The 24,564-nt window shown below is 38.4% G+C and overlaps 1 protein-coding gene across 1 annotated transcript in view; it reads left to right on the top strand.

The window, feature by feature from the left end:
• Window positions 1-24,564, top strand: part of FLT1 (fms related receptor tyrosine kinase 1) — a 171,043-nt gene that overhangs the window by 22,104 nt on the left and 124,375 nt on the right. Inside the window, exons 2-3 of the mRNA XM_037527077.2 lie at window positions 9,848-9,944; window positions 10,577-10,803. Coding sequence (XP_037382974.1) covers window positions 9,848-9,944; window positions 10,577-10,803 — 324 coding nt within the window. The remainder of the gene's footprint in view (window positions 1-9,847; window positions 9,945-10,576; window positions 10,804-24,564) is intronic.

The following is a 24,564-nucleotide window of genomic DNA, read 5'->3' as shown; positions in this document are numbered from 1 at the left end:
CCTCTCCTGCCTTGCCCACTGCTCCCCTCAGCAGTGTATTTCAGTACATCTGCCTGTTCTGCTCCCCACTCTATCTCTGGTGAATCCTCTCACCCACCACATCTCTGGCCTGTACCCCAGCTCTTGTATGCATAAATAAATAAATTTTTTAAAAAAAGAAAAAGAAAAAGAACACAGAAGGGGCCTCCCTGGTGGCCTACGAGTTAAGTCTCAGTGCTACCACTGTGACATCCTGAGTTCAGTCCTCAGCCAGGGAGCTAACACACATGATGTCCTCCTGTCCCGCCTGCTGCTCCCCTTAGCAGTGTATTTCAGTAGATTTGCCTGTTCTGCTCCCCACTCTGTCTTTGGTGAATCATTTAACACCTCCCCCACCTCTAGTCTACACCCCAGTTCTTCTACAGAAAAATAAATAAAATCTTTAAAAATATTAGGCTAATGTTAGGGCAGTTTGAGCATTTTGTTAATATTACTACTGTTCCTAATACTATAATTCAATCCAAATGCTCTTTCAGCTATAAGCATTGTATTACTGAGTTGATACTGGGTCATCATAGAGCACAAGGATTCTGCGAAGTATGCATTAATGGTGAAAGATTAAATGGAGAAACAAAAAATCAGTTACTTCCATTAAACCAAGTGTTTAATCTTGGATTTATTGTGTGTTTATTGCAATTTTACATCTACAGAACAATCTCTTTTTCAGGTACTTATAATCTGAAAATTAATATAGGGCCTCCCTAGTGGCCTAGGGGTTAAGTTTCAGTGCTATCACCTCTATGGCCTGAGTTTAATACCCGGCCAAGGAGCTAATCCACATCTACCACAGCAGACCTCTCCTGTCTCATCCGCTGCTCCCCTCAGCAGTGTGTTTCAATAAATCTGCCTGTTCTGCACCCCACTCTTGTCCCTGGTGAATCCTGTCACCCTCCGCACCTCTAGCCTACACCCAAGTTCTTCTACACAAAAATTAAAAAAAAAAGAAAAGAAAATTTATATATCCTGGCTTGAAGTAATTTGAAAATCCATATGAATGGTAACATAACATTAGGGTGATTAGGATCCAGTCTATAGGAGATGGCATCAGTCCCGGTTTGCCCACAGCCCTCTGAACAGTAACACTGGGTGAGAACATAAGTCAGTGAAGAGGGTGCTTGAATTGCAATTCTTGTTTTCTGGTATTGATAAACATAGATGTGTCCAAGTCTTGCCTAACAGGCAAATTTGTGTTATATGCATTTTTAGGGTACAAAAATCATTTCTTCTCCATACCTCCCTTTGCATAGCCAGAGGAAGTTCTTAGCAGACTTCTCTGCTGAATATTTTAGGAGCTAAGTCTCATGTCCTGTCAACCAGATTTTGACCCTTGCTCCAGGCAGTTCAGATAACTTCCATGACATTGGAGGGTAAATTTAATGGAGGTAGCTTTTGAATTCCTTCAATAAAAGAACAGTGGTGTAGGAGTAGAGCATTTTTTTGGGAAAAGGTAATTCCTTGGTCAGCAGGAGATTTCTCACTGACCAACCTTAATTAACTCTGATCTCACATGAAAAAGAGTTGTGCCTGGGCACAGGTCATTGGGAGGGTAGGCTCCTGAGGGTAGCCTGGTGACAGACCTCTTGATAAATGAATGTACCCTGTTAAACCATGACCCTCCAAGAAGCCAGTGTCAAGTAAAAAGCTCCAAGGGATACACTGAAGATGTGTCCCCTTGTAAACATTGACTGTAGGAATGTCAATGCGACTAGAATGCCTTTCTCTAGTAAGGCATGGTAAGCATCTTAAACCACACAGACATTTTTCTTTTAAATAACTTTTATAAAGTTAAAGGAAAAATGAGTGATGTCACCTATGTAGGCATGCAGAATATGAAGACTGTTCTCATTCTTTTGACAAAAGTCATCTCATTAGCTAATAGTGTGGTGTCCTTTGTGCCAATTGCTGCAAAGGCTATTTATGGATTTTGTTGACTGACAAATAAAATTTGGATTGTAAAACAGCTTTGAAATAAATTACAGCAAATTCATTCAAACACATTTTTCCCTAGGGTAATGCCTTGCTTAATGTTGAAATTAAACATTTAAATAAATTTTTAACTTTTTTCACCTCAAATTGAAGACATAACTGATATATAAGTGACTAAATTTTTATGGTAAGCCATGGAGATTAGATATGTCATGTTTCAAATCTAATGGTTTGTGGATTACTTAGCATAGTGAAAATTCAAAAACAAGTCAATGCAATTGTTTTTGTAGGTTTGTGTGGGGTAAAATAGTGAGTTTAGCATAATGCAAAGATGCAAAGGGAAATAACAAGCCCTGGGATTATCAACTTTGTACAAATTAGATAAACTGTTGCTGGAAAACAACTACCTAAATGTTCACTCCTTTATGGATCCTGAAGGTCAATAACACATGTACCCTAATCAAAAATGCCCACCAAAAAGTCCCAATCGTATCTACATAGGGGATTAGTCAACAGTGAGAACTTCGTGCTGTGGCAGAACACAAGTCAATTCTATGAGATAGGACTTTGCCTATGCCTGCGAGAATAGATAATGCAATTAAAACATACACCAAAACCTCTTTCATTTCAGTACCCACCTCCCCACCACACCTGAAACAAACTTGACATTTTCAGAGAGAGAAGCATGTGCCTCATGTAGGTGGCTGAGCATGTGTGCATGTATTTGTCTAAACATCTGTTCATTTTTTTAGGGTCTTCCTGGAATTTAGGCCAGTGGTATGGAAGAGGAAGTAATTTTTTTTTCAAACCCTTCCCTGGAAATAATATTTTTAAAGCTCATATTATGGGTAATAATGGGATTCAAGTTATGCTCCTGCCATACAAATCCTCATGGCTCTCCCAGATTCAACTTGGTCTGTTGGTAGATGGGACATGGACACGCTGGTCTTTCTCCACAGGGGTAAAAACACATCATGTCTTCCATCAAAGTGTGGTGTCTTTGGGCCTAGCTGGGGTCCAGTTCACCAAAGGAGTCATGCTAACTGGCCCATTAAGTTACAATGCGCACTTCATATTATCTGATAAATACTCAAATAAAGGTTCAAGAGAGAGTTTAAGACCAATATTTAACTTTTTATTTAGTACTAGAGCCCTGTACAAATTAGCACCTCAAACAAAAAGGTTGGTCATTTCTAGAAAGTTGGTTCTTAACTTTTCTCTTTGCCACCAACCGAAAAGATTCTATGAGATGTAGTATGAGACTTAAGCTTTTAAACAGCTACATATTGAAGAAAGAATATCTGTTTTATGAATTATTTTAATTAACCTCATATAACCTTGGTTAAAAACTTCGGGTCTTAAAATCAAATTTTAGAAACTTGATACTTGGGGATTTATATTAGATAAAGAGGCCATTTATCATGTAGGATTACGTACTATTGAAAACATGGTTTGTAAAAATCAAAGACAGATGATTCTTATTTGAAATGAATATAATATACAAAGCTTTCTGTTACAAATAAATTAGAAATCAATAATCTTTATATAAAAGGAAACACCAGTAGATTTCACAGAATTCCAATAACATAATTTGCAATGTGACTCAGTTTAAATTCCAATTTACAATTCAAAATATGCAATTAAAAGTGATTTTAAATTATTAAATTAAATTTAAACTATCATAATTTGGGAGAGCAATGATTTTCTTGCAATATGTTTGAAAACTGTCTCGTACATATATAGTGATGTCATTGAACACAACAAATAAATTTTTTCTCTATAATCAGCCTTCTAAAACATTTTTTAAAAGATTATTTATTAATTTATGCATATAAGAGCTGGGGTACAGGCCATAGATGGAGGAAGGGGGTGAGAGGATTCACCAGATATTCTAGGTCTTGAACTTTGTGATTAGTCATAGGACTGTTGTTGTTGTTTAGTAACAGCTTGAGATAAAACTCGTATACCATGAAACTCACAAATTTAAATTTTATAATTTGATGGGTTTTAATTTTTTTCTTTTTCTCCACCCCAGTTTTTAATAATTCATAGAACTGTATGACCATCACAACTATCTAATCTTAGAATATTTCATCACCCCAAGAAATCCCATGCTCATTATTAGTTTCTGGTCTCCATTCCCCTTCATTTCTTCCCCCAGCCCCACTAATCTAATTTCTGTTTCCTTACATTTGCCTGTTTTGGATATATTATATAAATGGAATCAAATAATGTGGGGCCTTTTGTGACTATCTTCTTCTATTTAGCATAATTTCTTTCTTTTTTCCAAGCAAGAAAGCTTTATTTTTTCATGTTTCTGGAAACTAGAAGTCCAAGTTCAAGGTGTAGTGTAAGCAGGTTTGATTTCGCTGAGACCTTTTGCAGTGACTTTCAGACAGCCACCTTTCTGGCTGTGTCCTCACATGGTCTTGTCTCTGTACAATATAATGTTTTCCAGTGTTCTATGTATTGTAGCATACATCAGCACTTCATTCCTTTTTATTGTCAAATAATATTCCATTGTATGGATGTGCTACATTTTGTTTGTCCATTTATCATTGGTGGACATTTTGGTTGTTTCTATTTTTCGGGCCATTATGAGGAAAGCTGTTATGAACCTTTGTGTACAAGTTTTTACGTGATGTTTGTTCTCATAGGTAGATACCTAGGAGTGGAAATGCTGAATCCAATGTTTAAATTATGTTTAGCTCTACTTTTAACCATTTGAAGAAGTGCCACACCATTTTTCAAAGTGATTCCACCATTTTACAGTCCTACTAGCAATATAGATTACTCCAGTTTCTCTACATCTTCACCAACAGTTGTTACTTTCTCTCTTATTTATTTATTTAAAGATTTATTTATTTATTTATACAAGCACTGGGTACAGTCAGAAGCATAGGAGGGTGAGAGAATTCACCAGAGCCAGAGCAGGGAACAGAATAGGCAGACTGATGAAGTACACTGTTGAGGGGAGCAGCGGGCATGGCAGGAGAGGTCTGCGCACCATGTGGGACCCTCGCCGGTGGCCTGGGATTGAACTGGCTCTGCAGAAGCTGCGGGCAGCTTCGCAGCCCAGCACTCAACCACTGGGCAACCCAGGGAGGCCCTCTCTTTTTTATTTAAAAAAAAGTGGTACCTCACAGTGCTATTTTTGCACTTTCTTGATGACTAATAATGTCCAGCATCTTTTCATGTGCTTATCAATCACTTTTATATTTTCTTTGGAAAAATGTGTATTCAGATATTTGCCCATTTTTAAAATTAGGTATTTGTCTCCTAGTCATAAGTGTTTTAAATGTGATTTCTAACTTGTACATTTTTATCAATTACAAGTATGATTTCAGAATTATGGAAGTTTTAAGTTGGAAAGGATTATAAAAATCTAAGTCCAGCCCTGCCTTTGTTGACAGATGAACAATTTGACTTAAAGTGACTTGCCCATGACAACAGAAGAGCTAGCTAGTTAGCAGAGCTGCGAAGATAAATGACTGTGCATTAAAAATGGAATAACATAGAATTTTCGTGGCTTGTATTTGAATAAGTTTCCTTTCTTTTTAAAATTTTTTTAATATTTTTTTTAAGATTTATTTATTTATGCATGCAAAAACTGGGGTACAGGCCAGAGGTGTGAGGGGGTGAGAGGATTCACCAGAGACAGAGTGGGGAACAGAACAGGCAGACTGACTGAAATACATGCTGAGGGGAACAGTGGGTGCATCAGGAGATGCGCCATGTGGGTAGCTCCCTGGCTGGGGATCGAACTTGTGTTGTAGTGGCTGCAGATAGCTTCATAGGTTGCATCTAAACCCCTGCGTCACCAGGGAAGCCCAAGTTTCCTTTCTTATAGAGAATAACCCTTTGATTTCAATATAGTAAGGGTAAAGGGATGACATCAAGAAGGAATAGGTGCTAAGGCACTTGTCTTAAAGTTGTATTCATCTAGTAAGAACACAGTTTTCACCCTGTTCAATAAAAATGGCAATTTTGTAGAGCTGATTTTAGGCAGGCCTTGAATAAATCTTCTCAGTCTAAAAGTAATGGACAAGGAGGTTTGGTTCATAATGACCTACAGGGGGAATTTATTCTTTTGGGTAGCTTGGAAGAAAGAGCCTCCATCATTTGGGCTTTGTATTTAACTGCAAAGTTGCACTTTACTTGGAATGTCACTTACTCTTCCCATTGAAGTCAGAGAAAGCATTCCATATTGCTTAAAGAAATGAAGGTGGGAAACAGAGAGTGGCCTTTTAGAACAGCCTGTGTATGGGATTTCTACCAGAAGTTTGGCATGTGGGAAGAGATGGGATTTTTGTCAGTCATAAAGTTCTTTGTCTGTCTGTTAGATAATACAGAACAGGCAAGCAATGAAGAAAATATTTGGACAAGAATAATACAAAGTGCCATATTCAGTTAGGTCCACGATTCACATGTGGGTTTTTAAAACCTATTACCTCGTACTGCTTGACCATATTGGTTTCTTTCTATAAAGAAATCTGTAACAGAACCCATTTCCATGGTCTCACTGAGTTTTTAATTTTGTTTTATTTAAATAATCATTTTCCTCTATAAAGGAGATCGATTTGCCCCTTATGTTAAATTGTAGTTGACTTTCATGAAAACAATAGTTCCAGACCACCTAGTTCAACAAGGGGACAATAATTCTTTTAAGCCAGACTTCTAGGCTACCACTGCCAACAGTGGAAAGTTTTGATCCCCATCTGAGTTTCACAATGGGGAATCATCGTTAAATTATGGCACTCCACCCTTGTACATGAAGCATCCGGTGGATTTATTTCTCAACAGACAATGGGACTCTGAGCTACTTACTAAGAAGAGCAAACTGAGTTGTATGTGGTGTGAAAGGGTGTGTGTACATGGACATATACATATTTATGTCTTTATATCTAGATATCTGTGTTTATCTCTGTATCTATCTATCGCTAGGAAGAGGGGGAAAGTATCTGATACAGATGAGATGCTCAAGAAATACTAGTTAATCTTCATTACTCAAGTATGAGCATGGACATCAATCTGCCTCAAGGAAATATTTTAAACCTTAATGTGATTTTAAAACATTCGAGAAATAAATATTTCACTTTCTTCTTTTCCTTGTTAGCTTTCCTGTTAAATTGTAGTCTTGGCATCTCTGTTAATCTTTATGAGAGTCTAGTTTCCTATTAATTGAGGAAGAGTGATGTATTCAGAATGTCCAATTATTTGGAAATATAGCTTCCTTATACTTCTCCTTCCCTTTGTTTTAATCAATATTTTAATCTTGCTTCCTCATTCCAGTGCAAAATTCATTGATGTCATTGGAGATAAATACAGCAAAATATTTTTCCTAGCATTTCCCCCATACTTTCCAATACCGCTATATTTTCCTCAGTTTCTGATTTCAGCACTCAGTTATGTAGTCTTGTGGTTGGAGGATGACTGAGGAGCATAGAGGACGTGCAGATGGCATAAGCTTAACAGGCCAGTCTCTATCTCTATATAATACTTCCCTCAACTGGGATTTGAGTGGTTTTTAGAGGTCAGAGATTCTCTCTGATGAGGGTCAGGAGCACTGTTGTTCTAATGTGCTGATAAAGGAACAGTTACATATTTAGAAACAAAAAAAGCAAGCAGTGTGAGTCACCTCATATCGTGAAAAGGGAAGCTTCTTCTCCATGACCTCACCTGGATAAAAAGCTCATTATCTCCTTACAAGCCAAGGATACCTGCAAGTAATGCCAGAATTTTCCATAGCAAGCTTTGTTAGATTGTTTCGAGCACATGAACAGTTGCTCAGTTAAATCCCCAGTGTTCATTGCCATAGAAGGGCAGACACTCTTCTGACCTGGAAAATTTTCAGGGTGTTATCAGCTTTCCATGGCTTTAGAAAAAATCTTGTGTTCCCAAGTATCACTGATTGAACTACATGTTGCCTCAGCAAGCTCATATCGATGAATCAGTCTAAAATATTTCCCTTGATCCCTGAATGGGTAGACCTGTTCTATGGGTTCATAGTCCAATGGGCTCTGTATCAAACAGTGAGTTTTAACTTAAATTAGTAACGATTGCATCACACTCTCTTATAATAATTTGATACCAGGATCTAATATATATAAAATTTACTTTTTAAACATTGACTTATAACACCAGAAATAACAGAAAAGCAGATTTTGCTTATACCAATACCCTGGTAGTTGCAAACCCGGAAAAATCTTTTCTGACAGAAGTGGGAGGAGATGACTCCACTAGAAGTCTACAACAGTGGACTTCTGCCACATATGCCAGGCAGCAGTTGAATCTACCACCACGCCTGGGATGTGGATCGTGGGTTTTCCAATTTTACACCTGAGAATATTAAGAAGCAACAGATTAAGTAATGTCCAGGCCATGCATTAGTAAATGGAGAAATGAGGCTTCAAATGTGTCTCTTTTAACTGTGACTAGTTTTCTTGGAGGTATGAGGACCCAATGGAAACACTGCTAGACTTAGCTGTGGAATTTGACACAAATATCTCCTTTTATAGGTCTCCTTTCATATGTCACTGCCTAGTAAGTCTTTGCTGTAAATGTTGAACTTTCAGAATTGGAAGAAATTTTCTTAGAGAAATGTTCATATATCCCAAATACATTCTTAATAAGCATTGTAAAAACAAATATTGTTTCTCAATTCAAGGTAATGATAAAAGACAGAAGTGATCTAACATTAAAATTCTTCTACTTTGAATTTCACCGAATAAAACTATTTTTAACTATAAATTATCCACTGAGATTGATTCCAAACACTTGATTTTCTTGCCTATAAGAATCATTTTCCTCCTTCCTTCTAACCTTTATCCCTACTAATCCAGGACCCCTGATCTCCTGCATTTACTAGACACTGAAACTGGCTCAGCAGAACAAGGAGTAGGGTGAGGAAGGGGGAAGGAAGAGGAATAAACCTGGGGGATGAGAGAGACATGGAGATAGGAGAGACCATTATTGATATCAATTCTGATTTGTCGAGGAGAGCTTCAGAAAAGACTCATTCTCTAGAGCACCAGTGTTTCAAGAATCATGGGGCTGGGAATGGCAGAAATAGAAAGTTAGAAATCCAATCACTTGCTCTATCTTTTGCTTTACAGATTAGAGAATTGAGATCTGTCAAGAGGGTGACTTATCCAGAGTCAAACGGCTGATCACTAGGATGAATATTATTGTGTTGTATAGCAATATATAGGTTTTAGAAATTATTATTAAAAGATTCATTCTCTTAGCAATTCCCATGAAATATACTTGTCAAATGCCACATAGGAGTGAATAGTTTCATTTTTTTCTGTTCCGTTGTAGCAGGAACTTAAAGGTTATGTAAGACAAACTAAATGGCCCCTACACTGATTTCGATTCTATAATTAGTTTTCCAAGTAAAGAAACTACTTCTGAAAAATTGACCCACCCAAAATGTCATAGCTAACCCAATGACTAAGTTACATGTAGAACCCAGGAAATTACCCATACTTTGTATTTAGAAATAAGATCAGGCAGGATTGTGTGACCAGAGGATCTCACACTGGTAGAAGTTCAGTATCAGAAATGTATTTTGGATGATATTGACATTTAATCCTGATAGTTTTTAAGAAGTTGCTGTACTTAATGTGGTCGTATGAATTGAATAATGTTCTAAGTTGACTCTGGACATTATTTAGATCATTTAGTGTAACAGGATGTATGATATTCATGAGCAAGACTTGAGCCAGAAAAACTGTGTTAAAAGAAATTCGTAGTAGATGTAACTTCTTAAATATACTTGCAAATTATAGTTGAACATTCACTTTAATAGAAAGATATAACTTTTAAGAAAATAGATCAGAGGGCATTTGCAAATTACACATTTTAAAAATTTGTTTTCCAGGATCTAGTTCAGGTTCAAAATTAAAAGGTCCTGAACTGAGTTTAAAAGGCACCCAGCACGTCATGCAAGCAGGCCAGACACTGTATCTCAAATGCAGGTGAGTGACGATGTTTGTCTGGGGATAACCTAGTTACCCTTCCCAAGGGAAGATCATCACCTGGCAGAGTAGAAATGTAGCTTCTCAGAGAAGGAAGATAGGGACCCTCGGTGTGCAGACCCACAGAAGGCAGGCCACAGGTATGCAGCTTCTGATGGGGTGTAACTCACCAACAGAGAGAATGTCTTACTCAAAGGGAAATGCAAAGGGGTGCTCCCAACACTTCTGCATGTTTATTCTGAGTTATTTAAAAGCCTTTCTACATGTCTTGCTTTTCTGGAAAGATGACTACTTAAGAAAGGATCTCAGGGGCCTCCCTGGTGGTGCAAGGGGTTAAATCTCAGCATTATAGTTCGATCCCCTGCCAGGGAGCTGACCACTGGGGCAGCAGACCTCTCCTGTCTTGCCCACTGTGTATTTCAGCCTGCCTGTTCTGCTCCCCATTCTGTCTCTGGTGAATCCTCTCACCCCCATTCCAGCACCTCTGGCCTATACCCTAGCTCTTTTATGCATAAATAAATAAAATAAATCTTTTTTTTTTTTTTAAAGAAAGGATCTCAGGATAGTGTTTTCTAGTGAAATGGATGCATAGGAACTGGCCTCCATCATAACTGTTTCTCATCTGATTGCAGGGGGGATGCAGCCCATTCCTGGTCTTTGCCTGAAAGGGTGAGTGAGGAGAGCAAAAGGCTGAGCATAACTGAATCTGCCTGTGGAAGGAATGGCAAACAGTTCTGCAGTACTTTGATGTTGAACACAGCTCAGGCAAGCCACACTGGCTTCTATAGCTGCAAATATCTATCTATACCTGCCTCAAAGAAGAAGAAAACAGAATCTACAATCTATATATTTATTAATGGTAAGACCTCCATTTTCTATGTTCTGTTTGCCATCGCTTTGCAGTGGATCATAAATCCACCATGATCCATTGTAGAATGAGCGTGAATTCAGGAAATACTCCAGGAAAGGATTCTACCTTAGAAGCTAATGGACTGCGTTTTTAGTTTCAAACTCAAAAACTAGGATTTTTAAGACCCAGTCAGGTGTATGTATGCTCCCTGAAGGATGAGACTTTTGTCTATTTTGTTTATCACTTTAGCTCCTAGAATAGTGTCTGGCCCATAGTTGGATGCATGAAACTCAAGATATATGAAATGAAAACTCAAGATTTCAGTTGTTTCTTAATTATTGAGAAGTCCAAAACAGAATATATGACTTTTCTGGGTTTTTTTTTTTTACACAGCTGCATTCTTTTACATGTTAGAACTGTAAAAATCTTGTTCTTCCTGCTAAATTCATAAATGTAATGTTGCTATTGTCTCAAGAATGTTACAAATGTTCCAGTTGATGATGTTGTATTAGTTCATGTTCACTAAGCAAACATTATGATATAAGAATTGACACATCATGTAGCAAAAAAGGGTGAAAGGTAAAATGAATCATGTTTTCATAATTCATAATCATTAATTGCATGGTATCATTTTCCGTCTTTAGATAATGAACAATTAAAGTAATATTCAGAGGGAAGAAAACAAAATCCTTAAAGAAATTAAATTGACAGTAAAAAAGAATCGCTGGGAAAGAATAAGGAAAATGCGTGTATCATTTCACTCTCGTTTAGTTTCAGCCAATTTCTAAAACTTGTTGAGAGGGATTAAAAAATAAAAGAGGCTCTAGAGAACATAAAGTGAAATTAGTAGGCACCTCAGGCACAAAATCAGGTTAAAGAAACAAAGCCAGCAACCATCAGTATCAACAGCCTATTATACACTGTGGGCCTGGCTCCCAGTGAGCTCTCAAACTGGTGTTTGCTTAGGAAGCAGTACAACAGAATTACATTTTGGTGGGAGTCTTTTAAATTTTTGAAATAAGGCAAATAGACAATATTTTACCTGAGCATAATAATGTAATTCTCTAGATTCAGGATTTGTCTAGAAGTAGAGTGGTTATATGATATTGGCAGTATTAGCTTTTTATCTCTTATCAGCCTGATTTTGACTGAGCCACCTTTATGCTCCTGCTCTTCCAAACTCCTATTTTGGCATTTTGCACTCTCCCAAGGGCTAGATAATTAGAGAAGACAACTTTTTGGCTGCTCCCCATCATAGTCTCGACTTAAAAATAAGAGGAAGATGTGCAGGGATGTTTACTTGGAGAAGTTGGTCCACTTTTATGAGGGAAGAGTAGGAGGCAGGTTGGCTGAGGGAGGGTGCAGGAAAGGGGGCGGGATTAAAGAAAGAGACTTTCAGAGAGGTCCTTTTGCAGTTCAGGGAGAAAGCAGACAAAAAGTTTGATAGTAGTAGAAAAAAATCCTATTGAGCCATCTGTTCTTTTTTTCTTGTTCCACATAGCATATTATGTTCTTTCTGGCACTTGTGGAGGAAAGAAAACATTGTCTCACTAGGGAAGTGGGGGAAAATTCATTCATCCTAAAATTCTCATAAAACTTTCTCCTGTGATTTATCAAAGTCTGAATTATGTATCAAACACATAAGTGAATAAAAGATCACTTCCTTTTTTTTCCTAAAAAATAACATCCAGCTGTTTTCATATGTAACTTCTCCACTATTCAGTGGACTTCTTGGGTTAATGAGGCTACTAGGTAGTGAGTGCAGAACCCATCTGCTTCAATCCCTTTGTTTAATGGAAGAAAAACTCAGCTATTTAGAATTATTTCTACTTCTACTCTATGGCAGATAACCATTACTATAGGTGTCAAATCAATTGTTGATGTAAGCTCTACGAGGGCAAAGTGCATGTCTTCCTTAATTACTCTTATCTGCAATATGCCTTCCCTAGTACAGTGCCTGGCACACACTAAGAATCCAGTAATATTTGTAAAATGAATAAGTGATGTAATTAAAAGGGACTTATGGAATACTGTGTTGAAAATGACTTGAGGATAAATTCCAGGCTAAATGGGAACGAGTGACAGGACTAATTATGAGGCCTGGGAAGAGATTGGGTGGGGGAAGTAGAAGTGGCTATTATGTCATATGTTAATCATTTCTGCTTTCCTACAGTAGTTAGTCCACAAACATTAGCATAAAGTTACATGTTCCAGTATTTCAAAATTCTTGCAGAATTTAGTTAGACATTAGGAAATTGTCTATTTAGAAGACTATTCTCAGAGAAGGTAGGATGATGAAATGTGTAAATTGTGTTTCCTAGAACATTATTAAGGAATATAAATATAAGTATTGTGAATATTATAAGTCCACTAGAAAAGATCTTTATTTTTTAAAATATTTATTTATTTATTTATGCATACAAGAGCTGGGATGCAGGCCAGAGGTGGGGTGGGGGGCGGGTGAGAGAATGCATTAGAGAAAGAGTAGGGAGCAGACAGGCAGATCTACTGAAATACACTGCTGAGGGGAGCAGTGGGAGAGACAGGAGAGGTCTGCTGTGCCATGTGGGTCACCTCCCTGGCTGGGGATCAAACTCGTGCCACAGTGGCTGGCAACAGCTTCATAGTACTGAGACTTAACCCCTTGTGCCAGCAGCCCTAGAAAAAAAATCTTTATTATAAGATTGATTGTTTTTAAGTAGCACTGTATCAAAAGTATTTTATCTTACTTTTACATAGAAAAGCACCGGGATCATGTTAATTAATTTAATCATAAAATGCTTAGGGAATACTTGCCATATGCCTATAACTGTCTTACTTTGAATGAAACTCCAATTTTGTTTTTCTTTCTCAGCTGAGTGATACTGGTCTCATAAACATGCTTTACCAAAGGCCGTTGAAGCTGTGATGTAATTCTCAAAGCAATTGTTAACTTTCAAATATCTGAACATATTATGTATTTCCTGTTTTCGTTTTTATTTTCTTGACTCTATCTGAGAAAGCTGGCGTTGTGCTTCCACTTTTATCGAATACTGACTGCATTACAGGTATAATTTCATTCAGGGAATGAAATTTATCCTGATGACTCAGGATTGCCTTTGGGATTAATTAAATTCCAACCAGTTCCTTCCTACACAGTGTGATTACTCAGCAGATAGTAACTGTTATCACTTATTTACTATTGTTGAGTATTTACTTTAGAACACATTGTTTTGTTTAGAGGATTTCTGCCCCTTTAAATTTCTGCCAATGTGTTGACATTTCATTTGGTTTTCTTTTCTTTTTTCTTTTTTTTTTTATAGAGGCATGTTTATTTCTTTATTTATTTGTTTTGTTTGTTTGTTCTGTTTACACATGCACTGGGTACAGTCAGAAGCGCGGGAGGGTGAGAGAATTCACCAGAGCCAGAGCGGGGAGCAGAGCAGGCTAGAAGGACCGAAGTACACTGCTGAGGGGAGCAGCGGGCGGCAGGAGAGGTCTGCGCGCCATGTGGGACCCTCCTCCTGTGGCTGGGGAGCAGCCGGGGATCGAACCGGCGCCGCAGAGGCCGCGGGTAGCTTCGTGACCCAGCGCTCAACCGCTGCGCCACCGGGGAGGCCCTCATTTGGTTTTCTATTAAGATGAAAACACCATTAGACACATCTTTTGAAAGGCATAGCTAATCTAATAGGATTCTGAGAAAAAGATTCAAGCTTTTACCTATATAACCAAATCTAACATGTGAATGAGAAACCATTACCTGGACAGTATACACTTATACACACATCTACATGATATATAGTCACATATACAAAAAATATATGTGCGTGTCAGTATGTGTGTAATGGGTCTGATATAAGATCTATTTCTTATTGTGGAACTCAGTATAATTAGTTTAAGCATATTACAGTTTAAACAGGACAGAGTGGGTCATATTTATACTTTTTATTTAGGAAAAGATCACTACTGCAAAGAATAATGGTGTATTCTGCACCCCCACCACTGAAGCAGGGGCTTTAGAGAACTTGGTCACAGAAATAACCCCACTTCTTTAGTTGATGTGGCTGCAGCTGTTGGGTGGATCTGTGCAATGCAGCAGCCCTGGTGTCCCTGAAAGGGGATTTCCTATAAATCGGTCTGACCCAGGAGGTGCCATCTGCAGGTGGAGTCTGTCTGCAGATGCGAATCACACACCTACTACATGCAAGTCCCTGTTTGTTGTGGGAAGCGCAGGGTGCAAAGTTATCCTTCTGCATTCCCTGGCCACTCTGTCAGATCATGACTCACAATAGAACTGGGGAAATGTAAAAATGTACAGTTTTAATTTTTTAAAAGAATAACTTTTTCAAAAGTGAGTCTTTCTAGGGAGTCAAGAGGATTTTTCCAGTAGTGCTTACCCAGGCCCCCATTAGTGTTCTGTCATGTTCCAACTCTGCCCTCATTGGCTTCCTGCCCAGCTCTGACACACCACGTACCCTCTGTCAACATTGCTGGTCCGGCTGATCCTTGAGTAGTTGGCATTTTTGTCTCCTTATTTGCCAGATTGGCATGTACATGGATTAAAAAAAAAGAGTAAGTCTGCGGATTTACTCACAGAGCCTCGGAGCTTCCACCCAGCCCCCCTGCACGCCCAGGGGTGAAAAGGATGTTAAATGTAAAGTGGAAATACACAACCTCCAACTTAATCTGAAAGGAGGTCTTGAGGCTTCCAAAGCTGCCTCATCAGACACATCACATAGGGTGGGGCAGAGCCGGGATGGGCAGAGACCGTCACATGGCTGAACAGACTTTCAAAGCCTCGCAAAAAGTTTTCAATGAAATCATTGTCATATTCTCGTTAAAGAAAAATTAGTGTTTCTATTCATGAAAATTCTCTGCCAAGGGAAAATAGGATAAAATAGTCTATATCTTGCAGGAAGGAAAAAAAATTAAGAAACCAACTTATGAAGCCCAACAAAACTCTTAGCCACACTAGTTGGCCGAATTCTTTAGACCTGAATCTCTTAGCAAATCTATGACATTTTCTTCGATAGCTTAAGTAATGTCTAGACTCCTCCAGTTTAAAATGTCAGCTTCCAACACTTCAACATACTCATTCTCGCCCTCCCCTGCCCATCCACACCTCTCCTACCCACTTCACCTTCATTCCTAACGAGTAGCTTCTTCCACTCTTTCTCTGAGACATGTTTATTATAGTATGTAGAATTGGTTTCCAAAGTTTCAGTCTCAAGGATTGTCTAAGATTCTGCCCTAGTTGTCTCTTGAGCCCATAACTGTTGAGAAGAAAGCTTACTGGTCACCTTGGATTACTAGAAAGTAGCGAATTCAGACAGGTTGGGGAATGGTCTTGTTTGTTGTTCTTCTCACATCATTGCCTGATATATTTGCTCAGGAGACAGATGAACACCTTGGGGTGAACAAAATATGGACTCAGCCTCTGCACTACACGTCTGGGAACCCAGGTGGGTTTCCTAACATGGTAACAGTCTGAGGCTGATTTGCAATTTGCAGAATTCTACTTCAAATGATCTTCCCATAAAGAATTCCTAGGAATTTTATGTCCTGTCTCTGAATACAGCTTCATCAAAAATCTAGTACAAGATGAAGTTTTGCTGTATCTTTGTTCATTGTGATGAAGTTGCATAAAGGAGGAAACAAATATTTCCAGGATTGAAAATATATACTGGCAACATTGTTGATTGAGATCATGATTTCATTCTTGAGAAACAGAGCCTGACTCTGGGCTCCCTCTTGGGCTAAAGCATGAAGGAGATTATGCATTCTATCCATCACCGGGGGACAGCTGATTAGGACCACATGGTGAGAGTTTAGAGAAGAGTAACTTAACTCTTATCCATTCTTCTTTCCAGCTAGATGAAAATTTGATGGAAGACATTTTTGATATCGTTAAGCCCTGCCATTTTACATTTCCTGTCTAGAAACATTTTTGTCTTTAGATACCAAGGGATTTTTGACTCTAAGAAACATTTACACATGATCCGGACAGATCACATGTGACTGCATTTGTTAACAAAAGTGTTACATCTCTCTCCTTAGCCCCAGATCCTGTGTTCACCAGGCACATTCTTAGGAATTTCATCCTTAGCATTTGGTTGTACCTTCCAAATATTCAAGTCATTCCTTCACAGAAAAACATTTCTTGACAGTCCCTAGGCTCCATCCCAACAAATTTTGGCATGCTAGTTTTCTAAAGCCATATTACTAAGCTTTGCTAGCAATAACATAATCGTATATTACCAGGCAGTAAGAAAAACTGCATACAGATTCAAAAATAATCAGAATGAACAGTCTTGAATGAGCCACTTGGATACAACCTAAGATGTTGAAAAGTTGAGGTAGAATTATGAAATGGCAAGATGGTAGTGAAGTCCAAAGACAACAAAATTGTCCACACATTTTTCCTTATAATCAAGAAATGTAAAAAAAAAAAAGATAAAAATTATTGGTCTTAAGGATTTTTTAAAATCTTTAAGAAATATTTTAAGAAAAATAAGCAAGGGACTTTTTAAGGAGAAATCCCCTTCAGCTGAAAGGCTTTAAGTTTTGACCTTTCAGAACTTACTTTAACAATGATAACGAAATGCCTGACCTGCCTGGGAAGGAAGAGGTGATCTGTTTTGATCTTTAGGGTCCTTGCAGTTTGATACTCTCTTTTTTTTTTTTAAGTTTTATTTATTTATGCATACAAGAACTGGGGTATAGGCCAGAGGTGTGGGGAGTGAGAGGATGCACCAGAGAGAGTAGGGAGCAGAACAAGCAGATGTACTGAAATACACTACTGCTGAGGGGAGCAGTGGGCGAGGTGCCATGTGGGTTGCTCCCTGGCCTGCCGGGGATCGAACTCGTGCTACAGTGGCTGGCAGTAGCTTGATAGCGCTGTTTTTAATCCCTGCACCACCAGAAAGACCCCAGTTTGACACTCTTAAATGTTCTTTTACTGTTTAAAATATTCATTGTTTTGTCATTGGATGCATTTTTGCTGGGTTAGTTGGCAGTCATGTCAGGTAGCTGATTGTGCTATTCAAAATAGGTGACTTACTAAAGCAATAAACACCCCTCCCTTCCTTCCTTCATTAAATATCAATTAATAAACTATGGTTGAAACAACATGATCTGGGCTTCAACTGGGGTTCAAAACCCTGTTCTGATACAGGCTTAGTCTTCAACTTTGAACAAATTCCTTAATAAAAATAGAGGCTAACACTTAGGTAGGTCTTATTCTGAGCTGGGTGTTACTCTAAGTATCATGTTAACAAGTTTCAGTCTCACAACCATCCTATGAAATATTGCTGTCATTCATCTCGCTTTCACAGAAAGATTAAGTAATTTACCCAAGATCATAAAACTAGTACACAGTAGAGAAAGCAACAGAGTTCTTGCCCTTAACCACCTCACAGTCAGGAGTTTATATTTATAAAGCACTTAGTTTCAATGCATGGCATGTAGAATGAGCTTTAAAGTGTTCAAGCAAATGACCTTTACAGCTGTGTGTTAGCTTTATCATCCTCAGGCCTTGGTTTCCTCACCTATAAAATGAGAAGAGTATCAATGCCTGGAATTGTAAGGAGATTAAATGATGTAACATATAGCACTGTGGCTGCAGCTTATGAGGACTAATTAGCGATAATTACCATGTGTGAAAGGCACTGTGCTAAACAGGGTAGGAAGTACAAAGATTATATCCTCAATTTTGTAGGGCATATAAAATGTGTTACAACTGGGCCTCCCTGGTGGCACAGCAGGTTGAACGCAGCGCTGTGAAGCTGTCCATAGCCTCTGCAGCATGGGTTCAATTCCTGGCCCGGCTGGGGAGATACCCACATGGTGTGGCAGACCTCTTCTGACTCACCCATAGCTCCCCTCAGCAGTGTTTCTGGTCTGTCTGACTGTTCTGCTCCCCACTCTGTCTCTGGTGAATCCTCTCACCTTCCCATGCCTCTGGCCTGTACCCCAGTTCTTGTATAAATAAATAAATCTTAAAAAATATATACTTTACAACTACCCACATTGCAAAGCAGTATGGGAAAAGAGAAGTAAAATGAGCATAGATTGGGGATACTCTGCCTGGGACATTCCCTCCCGTCTCCACACCTCCCCTAGTTCTGCACCAACTTACTCATTTTCTAAGTCTCACATGAGAACCTACCCAGAATCCCCCAGAATAGATTTGGTGCTTCTGCTGACCTAGTCTTTTCATCCAAGACTGTCTCTCACAAGCTCTGTGAGAACCAGACCTGATTTTATCTTGCTCGCCAGCAAGCTCAGCACCTAGCCTGGACTTGCTCAAGTCATGTTTGTTAAAATAAAGAAAACTCCATGGGATTTTAAGTTTATATCAGTCATACCTGGTCTCTTGATCTTTGGTGAGAAAATTAAGGGCACACTAAGTAAATGAGCCAAATTTGGGAGCAGAAGATTATATAACATGTGACAGAATCATGACCTAAGAAATTTCCAACAGATCAGAACAGGGAACTTTGGTTAACACCATGATATTTTATAAGTGTAATGGACTGAATTTGGCTCACAAAACGTGCTAACTTGAAATAAGTCAGATGGAGAAAGACAAATACTGCTGGATGATGTCATTCATGTGAAATACAGAGAAGCATAACAAAGAGTTAGATAAAGCCAAACTAATAACAGACCCTAGAAATCTGACTGTAAAACTGAGGCCGCCAGCGGAGAAGGTGCAGGGGCGAGAACAAAATGGGGAGGGAGCACAGTGGACAATAGTGATAGACTCTGGGTGCTTTAATGGTGGGTGCACTATGGTAACAGCACATGAAGGGGGGGGGGATCCTATACTTGCAAAATATAAACAACAATGCCAACCATGTTACCTCAACTGGAAACTTAGCTCCCCTGGTGTCATATTCCCACTTGGCAATGATTGGCTGCAGCCAGCAAGGACTGCCCTTTCAGACATGTCCACACATTCTCAACCCACCACTCCTCCTGCTCCACTGGTTTGCCTTCTTGCCAGACCCTGGAAGGATGTCAGAGTGTGATGCTCAGTGTGACCATTTCAAGAGAATGCATAACAAACTGAATTTGGGAATAGGAAAGTGCCCATCAAATTTTCTAGAAGTTGAGTCCCAGATTCTCAGGTGGTGTAGGCCATCAATGCAAGACCTCAGTACAACCCTGGCTCCTGGCTCCCTCCCACACGTCACTGCAGGGAATATTCTGAGTGGGGTATTGAGTCAGCTCTTTAGGAGAACCCGGGTCCCTACTGGAGAGCTGTGTGACCAAGCACCCTTCCCTTGAGGATGACTGCACCCTTGGAAGGATGTTCATCTCTAGTTCATAAAAGAGGACTCTGTCTGATTTGGTTCTGAGGTGGTTATCACAGAGAATTTCCTCCAACCCCCTCCCCCAGAGGTAATCTGGCACGTTTAGAGCAATGCACTGAATGATGAATGAGCTCCAATGACTTAATCTTGGTTTGAATAATGAGAGTTACTTATCAGTCTGTTCTTTCCTCTTTCTGAGTTCTGTCCTTAGACCTCCACTCCTGTCTCTGTGCCTCCATTTCTCCCTTGATGTGGATACCGAAGGTATAATTGTCACTCCTGCACCATTCAGGGGGGTCATTTCAATGTGATGGAAGGAGTGTGATGGAAGGAGATTTCAATGTGATGGAAGGAGTGGTCTAGAAATTCAGAAAATCTGAATTCACTTTTGATTTCACTATTATACCTGTGCTTATGGAAAGGCCTCTGCTTCTCTTTGGGCCTCAGTTTCCTCTTCTGTAACATGCGACGTAGTACTGGAGTATCTTGAAAGTTCCTTCACAGTTTTACAATTTTATGATTCAGAGGCAGAGCTGGGGATAATCGGACTTGGGACATGGCTAAACTCTTGACAGCAGAACTCCAGCAGTCCATCAGCGCTACTCGCTTTCCCCTTCTTTTTCCCTTCCTTTCTGCTTTATTTTCTTCCTCATCTCTTTCCCTCCCTCCCTTCCTTCTCTCCTTCCTGCCTCTCTCCTTTCTTCTTTTCTTTACTCCTTCTTTCCCTCCTTTCTTCAGTCGCTCTCTCCACCCCACCCTGTGTGATCTTTTTTTTTTAAAGATTTATTTATTTATGCATACAAGAGCTGGGGTACAGGACAGAGATGTAGGGGGTGAGAGGATTCACCGGAGACAGAGCAGGGAACAGAACAGGCAGGCTGACCAAAACACACTGCTGAGGGGAGCAGCGGGCAAGACAGGAGAGGTCTGCTGCACCATGTGGGTTGCTCCCTGGCCGCCAGGGGATCAAACTCGTGCTGCAGAGGTTGCAGATTGCTTCATAGTGCTGTGCTTAACCCCTTGCACCACCAGGCAGGCCCTCTTTTTCTTTCTTTTCATTCCTATGCTTTAGTTGATCAAGATGAAGATCTAACTGAAGTCATTTATCTGGTGAGCAGATGAATGATCCTAGACCACTCCTTCCATCACACCGAAATCTGATCCTGACCCCCTTAAATGATGCAGGAGTGACAACTGCACCTTTGGTATCCACATCAAGGGAGAAATGGAGGCACAAAGACAGGAGTGGGAGTCTAAGCCATCTCTGTATGAACACCCAGTGGTCAAGATTCTCAAGACGCCGAAAGTCTGAGACTTCTTTCATCTTCTGTGATCTTAAATCTAGTCACGTTTGCCATCTACCCAGCACTCCACTCTTCTTTAGATCTTAACTTAAAAAAATTTTTTTAATGATGTTCCTATTCCCTTTCAAGGAAAAATTAGTACTTTACCCTCTAATCAATGTGAAAGTTTCTTGTGGGGTGTGTGTGTGTTGTCCACTAAACTATAAGGACCTTGAGTTCACTGACTGGGCTTTTGTATATGTGTTATGTAAAGGTCCAGCTCCAATCTTTTGCATGTGGAATTGTTCTAGCACCATTTGTTGAAAAGATGATGCTTTCCCCATTGAATAGTCTTGGCACCCTCATTGAAAATCAACTGACGAGAGACATGATCTTAGTTCTAGAAACTTAGTTCTACCCCATTGGTTTATATGTCTGTCTTTATGCTAGTACCATACCGCCTTAACTAGTGTTTATAGTTGTTTTTTTTTAAAGACTTATTTATTTTTATGTAAGAGCCGGGGTACAGGCCAGATGTGCGGGAGGGTGAGAGGATTCACCGGAGACAGAGCGGGGAACAGAACAGGCAGACTGACGAAATACACTGCTGAGGGGAGCAACGGGCGAGACAGGAGAGGTCTGCTTCACCATGTGGGATTCTTGCCGGCCTGCCAAGATCAAACCCGTGCTGCAGAGGCTGCAGACAGCTTCACAGTGCAGCGCTCAACCGCCTGCGCCACCAGGGAGGCCCAGTGTTTATAGTTTTAACAGTAGCTTTTTAATCAAGAAGTATAAGTCCTCCAATTTTGTTCTTTTTTTTCAAGATTATTTTGACTGACTCCCTTGCACTTCCATATGAATTTTAGAATCAGCTTCTACAAAGAAGTCAACTGGGATTCTGATTTGATTTTCATGGAATTTATAGATCTATTTGGGAAGTGTTGCCGTCTTAACAGTATTGTCTTCTAATCCATAAACACAGGATATTTTCCCATTATTTGATCTTTAATTTCTTTCCACAGTGTTTTGTAGTTTTCAGGGTAAGTATACACTTCTTTTATTAAGTGTATCCCCTTATACTTTATTCTGTTTGATGATATTGTAAATTAAATTATCTTCTTAATTTCATTTTCAAATTGTTTACAGCAAGTATATAGAAATATTCCTTTTTGTATATTGGCCTTGCATCCTGTATTCTTGCTGGACTCATTCACTAATTCTAAGAGTATTTTCAATTGATTCTTAGGATTTTCTGTATGTGAGATCTTATCACAAAATAGAGAACATTTAACTTCTTATTTTTGAGTCTGAATGACTTATTTATCTTTGCTACCTAGTCACTGACTAGATTCTCTAGTAAAATGTTGAATGAAGTGGTGAGAGTGGATATCCCTAACTTATTCCTAATCTTAGGGGGAAAACATCCAGTATTTCATGATAAATATGTTAGTGAACGGATTTTTTTTTTCTTTTTTTTGTAGATTTCCTTTATGAGGTCAAGGAAACTCCCTTCTATTTCTAGTTTATTGCAGGTTTTTATCATGAAAGGAATTTAAATTTTTTCAAATGCTTTTCTGTATCTATTGAACTGATCATGTGGTTTATTGATATGGCATGCTAATTATATCACTTGAATTTTGAATGCTAAAATAATCTTGCTTTCTTGGAACAAATTTCACTCAATCGTGGTGTATAGTTCTTTTTATATGTATTCAATTTGCTAGTATTTTGTGTGTTTTTTCCCTTCACATTCACAAAAGATTTATCTATAGCTTTCGTATTTTATGTTTGGTTTTGGTATCAGGGCAATACTGGCCTCATACAATGTTTGATGAGTTTCCTCTTCTGTTGTATTTTTTAGAAATGCTTGTGAAGAATTGGTATTAATTCTTTAAATGGTCAATAGCATTCACTTACCATCTGAGCAGGGATTTTCCTTTTGGGCAGTGTTTTGATTACTAATTCAATCTTTTTATTTACTATAAATCAATTTGGATTGTCTGTTTCTTGTTGCGTTGGCTTTAGTAGCTTGTCTTTTTAGAAATGTTTCCATTTCAACTGTTATCTAATTTGGTATATGATTATAATATTCCTCTATAATGTATTTATAATTATATCATAATTACAATAAACTATAATTTTTATTTTAGTAATGTCTACTATTTCATGTCTAATTTTATTTATCTTCTCTTTTTTCTTGACTTATCTAACTGAAAGTTTTTCAATTGTGTTCATCTTTTCAAAAACCTATATTAATTTCATGGATATCTCCTCTTCTGCCTTTCTGTTCTCTATGTCATTAATTTCCATGCTAATATTTATCATTTCCTCTCACTACTTCCTTTAGGTTTAGCTTGCTGTTACTAGATTTTTAAGGCAGGAGCTTAGTTACTGCTTTGAGGTCTTTCTTCTTTGTCAATATAGGTATACTATTATAAATTACCCTCAAAGCATTATCCATCCCACAAATTTGAGTATGTTGGGTCTTTCTTTTAGTCACCTCAAAGGATTATTTAATTCCCTTTTAATCTCTTCTATGAATTTCTGAGTATGTTATTTAAATTCCATTTTTCTGTTGATTCCCCAAGTTTCTTCCTGTGTAATTTATTGCTAATTTCCTTCTACTGTACTCTAAGAACATAGTTTGTATTATTTCTATCCTTTGAAACTTATTAAGGTTTGTTCTATGGCTTAGCATATGATCTGTCCTAGAAAATGTTCCATGTGCATTTGAGAAGAATGTATAACTTGTTATTATGGTTAGAGCATCCTATAGCTGTTGGGTCTAGTTATTAGTTATTATTAATTATAATAAAGGTTGTTAGTTGGTCAAGTCCTTCATTTCCTTTTTGATCTGTCTAGTTGTTCTATCCATTATAGAAAGTGGAATGTTGAAATCATCTATTGTTATTGAATTATTTCTCTTTATTTCTATCAGTTTCTGCTTCATGTATTTTGGTTCTTCTGTTATTAGTTGCGCAGATGTTCATAATTATTGTTATCTTGTTAGTTGGATACATGTTCATAATTATTGTATTTACCTGGTATATTGTTCCTATCATTATTATTATTATAAAATGTTCCTATCTATCTCTAATAACATTTCTTGTTTTAAAGCCTGCTTCATCTAACATTAATAAAGCTACTTCATCTTTCTTGTGGTTGCTCAAAAGCTCTGTTTTGAATTCTTA

Source organism: Talpa occidentalis, unplaced genomic scaffold (genome assembly GCF_014898055.3).
Source record: "Talpa occidentalis isolate TD23 unplaced genomic scaffold, MPIMG_talOcc4v2.1 talOcc4.5, whole genome shotgun sequence".
In the NCBI taxonomy this organism is placed as follows: domain Eukaryota; kingdom Metazoa; phylum Chordata; class Mammalia; order Eulipotyphla; family Talpidae; genus Talpa; species Talpa occidentalis.
Note: the sequence above shows the minus strand (reverse complement) of the source record. Positions and strands in the feature narration are given on the sequence as shown.